Consider the following 3,321-nt stretch of genomic DNA (forward strand, 5'->3'; position numbering starts at 1 on the left):
AGAGACAGAGACAGAGACAGGGGTTGGGGCATGCACTGGGAAAGGGCGCTCTGAGCGCAGAATGGGACACAGAGGCAGAGTGAGCTGAGAGCCTGGAGGGGCAGCAGGCAGCCCCCAGGAGGAGAGGCAGTGGGGCTGGGTGGGACAGCTCACACCTGTGCACACATACACACTCGTGTACACATATATGAGACACACCCACCCAGGAGGAGACACACTCACACGGAGACGCTCAAGAGACATCCACATGTGCACACTCACACACGTCTACGTCCACACACATGCACACTCATGTCCTCATGCACATGCCCACATGCACACACACATAAGCACACACAGGCGGAGGTACACATACAAGGACATGCTGACACATACACCCCTACACGCATTCACATGTGCGCACGCACTCACATGTGCGCAAACACACCCATGGCCACACACCCATATACATGCAAGGGCACGCAGACATGCATGTTTGCACACTCATAAGCACGTGTATGCACAGGCACGGGTACACATGCAGGGGCACACGCATACACAGGAATGAGTGTACACACTCACAGAGGCACACTGCCACACCCACACCCACACCCACATGTACTGACACGGGTGCCTGGCCAGTCGCATGGCCCGGGGCTGGGCTGATAGGAACGGCTTGGGGACAGACAGGGAAGCTGGTCCCCTCCCTGAGCAGGTACCTTGTTCAGGGACTTGTAGGGTTCGGGGTCACTGAAAGAGAACGGAGCTTCTTGCCGGAACTTCTCCCGGAACTCATACTGCTTCAGCTTTGGGGAGACAGGAGCGGCGCCTCAATCAGATCCCCAAGAAGCTGAGCCCATGGGCAGCCCTGCCCCCATCCCCGACTCCTCCGCGCTGGGCCGGCCGGTGGCACCTCAAACTGCTGGCACTTCCGCCTCAGGATGTTGACCTCGTTGGCCTGGAGCGGAGCGACGTTCTGCTTCACCTGGAGGGCCAGCTTCTTGGTGTTTGTCCAGTGCTCTGGCAGCTCCTGCGGACGGACGGACAGACAGACGGACAGGCAGTCAAGGCAGAGGGCCAGGCTGCCTGAGTCTTCTTGTTTTAAAGGTCTTGAGAAACCACGGCAGGCTCATGGGAAGTTGTGGCAACAGTCCCAAGGACCAACTCCCTGGCCCGCAGCTTCCCCGGATCTGACCAGTCCACTGGCCCCAGGACCTGCCCAGTTCACCTGGATCTGTTGGTAGGCTGCGTGTGGTTCGCCCCCCTTTCAGCCCACATGTAGATCTGTCTCACAGCCCTGGTGGCACTGGGGAATAAGCGGCCCACCACAATGTTCAAACCCACCCACGGCTCTGAGAGAGAGAGACAAGGCTGTCCGCTTCCTGTAAGGATCTACAGCAGCGGTTCTCAACCTGTGGGTTGGGACCCCTTTGGGGGCTGAATGATCCTTTCACAGGGGCCACCCCATTCATCACAGTAGCAAAATGACAGTGATGAAGTAGCATTGAAGATAATTTTATGATTGGGGGCCACCGCCACATGAGGGACTGTACAAAAGATTGAGACATCAGGAAGGTTGAGAGACCCTGACCTACAGCCTTGGGAACCCGCCACGAGGCCCCTGAGTCAGACGACCGAGGTACTGGGTTTGGGCTGGGTCTAGATACACCTGTGGTCACAACCAGAATGCTCCGGCGAGGCGGTCTCAGGGTCTGTGGACCTGGCATCGGGAGAGGCCAGTCCCTGGAGAGGGACCTCGTGCTCGGTGAAGCGGAGGGGCAGCGACACAGAGGAAGGCCCTCGGGGAGATGGACGGACACCGTGGCTGCGGCCATGGGCTCAGACAGAACCACTGTGAGGCTGGCTCAGGACCGGGCGGCGTTTCCTTCTGTGTGTAGGCTCACTGTGAGTCAGAGCCAACGCGCCAGCGCCTAACCACACAGCATAGACTGGGGCAGGGCAGTGATGCTGTGGTGAGGGCCCTGGTTCAATTCCCAGTGGAGGCACTTCATGAGCTCCGTGCCACCCTCTGTCGGCGGAGGCTGGCCTGTGGCTGTGAAGCTGACCTTCCAGAGCAATCCCAGGGCCCTAGTCCGCAGTGGATCAAGGAGAGGGTGCAGGACTGGGCAGCCTACCTTCTGCTGGGCCTGGGGTCCCCAAGGGTGGGGAACAGGGGTGGGGGGAGTTGACAGCTGCCAATAGCGACAAGGCAATCTGTGTGTCCACCTCCATGAGGGGCTGACCCCCACCCCCACCCCCACCCCGTTCCTCTCTTGGTGGCAGCACGTTTCTAACTTTTTTAGCCCGTGTGCCCCCACCTGCACCTGAATTTTAGCATGTGTCTCCTTGTCCTCAGTCCTCAGCACCCCATGTCACCCCGCTCCCCACACCGAGCCCTGGTCCCCACCTGCAGCTTGGCGTGTGCCTCCTCGGGGATCTCCTCGCCGTAAGTCCGCAGCAGCTCGATGGTTTGCTTGAGTGGCTCGAACATGCTGTCAGTGGCCGCCTGCCTCTCCTTGACCTTCATCAGGTGCCCCATGACCTCTACCAGCCCGTCATAGTCCCCCTCCTTGAGCGTCTTGGTCAGGCCCATTCTGGCCCCTTTCATGAAGGTCTCCAGGTCCGAGAGGCTGCGAGACATGGGGGTGTCGGGGGCTGCTAGTGGGCGGGGAAAGGCTGAGCCCCCCCCCCCCAGCAGCAAGGCCACGGTGGGGCCCCACAGGATCCTGACGGGGTGGGGTGGGGGGCGGCGCTAGTCCACTCAGCCCTTCTCCTTATCCTGCACAATGTTCACTGGCCCCGGTTCACCAACCCGAGCCCCCAATCCTTGGTCCCACTCTGACTCAGTTCTGGAGCAGCGCTGCTCCATGGGGCCTTGAGCAGTCTCTCTATGGGGCGATGGTCAGACCACTCCCTCCTGGCCACCACTGGGTGGATGCTCATTGGGAGTATAACTGCATGGCTATTCGCCCACATATTAGCTCCCAGGCTCCCCCGCAGCTTCCGGTGCCCGGGGTCAGCCACAGGGGTGGACGAGCGCCCTCAGGGCCCTGCTGACCTGTTGATGACATGGTCACTCAGGTGCCGCTTGAACATGAAGCTCCAGCGCTTGATGGTGTTCAGCAGCGCCTGCTTGAAGGGGCGGCAGTCGCACTGCAGCCAGCCCTGGAAGATCACCGTGTTCTCCAACTTGGACACCTCCTCATAGAGCTTCTCGTAGGAGTCGATCTGTGGGCCAGGTGTCCCAGTCAGGGCCCGCCGGGGCACCCACAGGGCGCCGTGACCTGAGCTGGGGTCCTCTGAAACGGCCACAACCCCAACGCTGACCTGAGCAGGGTGCCT

General features: G+C 60.6%; 1 protein-coding gene across 1 annotated transcript in view; it reads right to left on the bottom strand.

Moving 5' to 3' along the window:
* The window catches only part of DNAH17 (dynein axonemal heavy chain 17), a 100,853-nt gene that overhangs the window by 67,018 nt on the left and 30,514 nt on the right, over nt 1-3,321 (bottom strand). Inside the window, exons 18-21 of the mRNA XM_030888141.2 lie at nt 3,038-3,207; nt 2,387-2,609; nt 893-1,009; nt 699-785 (exon numbers count right to left, since the gene is read on the bottom strand). Coding sequence (XP_030744001.2) covers nt 699-785; nt 893-1,009; nt 2,387-2,609; nt 3,038-3,207 — 597 coding nt within the window. The remainder of the gene's footprint in view (nt 1-698; nt 786-892; nt 1,010-2,386; nt 2,610-3,037; nt 3,208-3,321) is intronic.

The sequence above is a fragment of the Echinops telfairi genome, unplaced genomic scaffold (genome assembly GCF_000313985.2).
Source record: "Echinops telfairi isolate 266 unplaced genomic scaffold, ASM31398v2 ScPeMD7_7458;HRSCAF=8496, whole genome shotgun sequence".
Classification (NCBI taxonomy): Eukaryota; Metazoa; Chordata; class Mammalia; order Afrosoricida; family Tenrecidae; genus Echinops; species Echinops telfairi.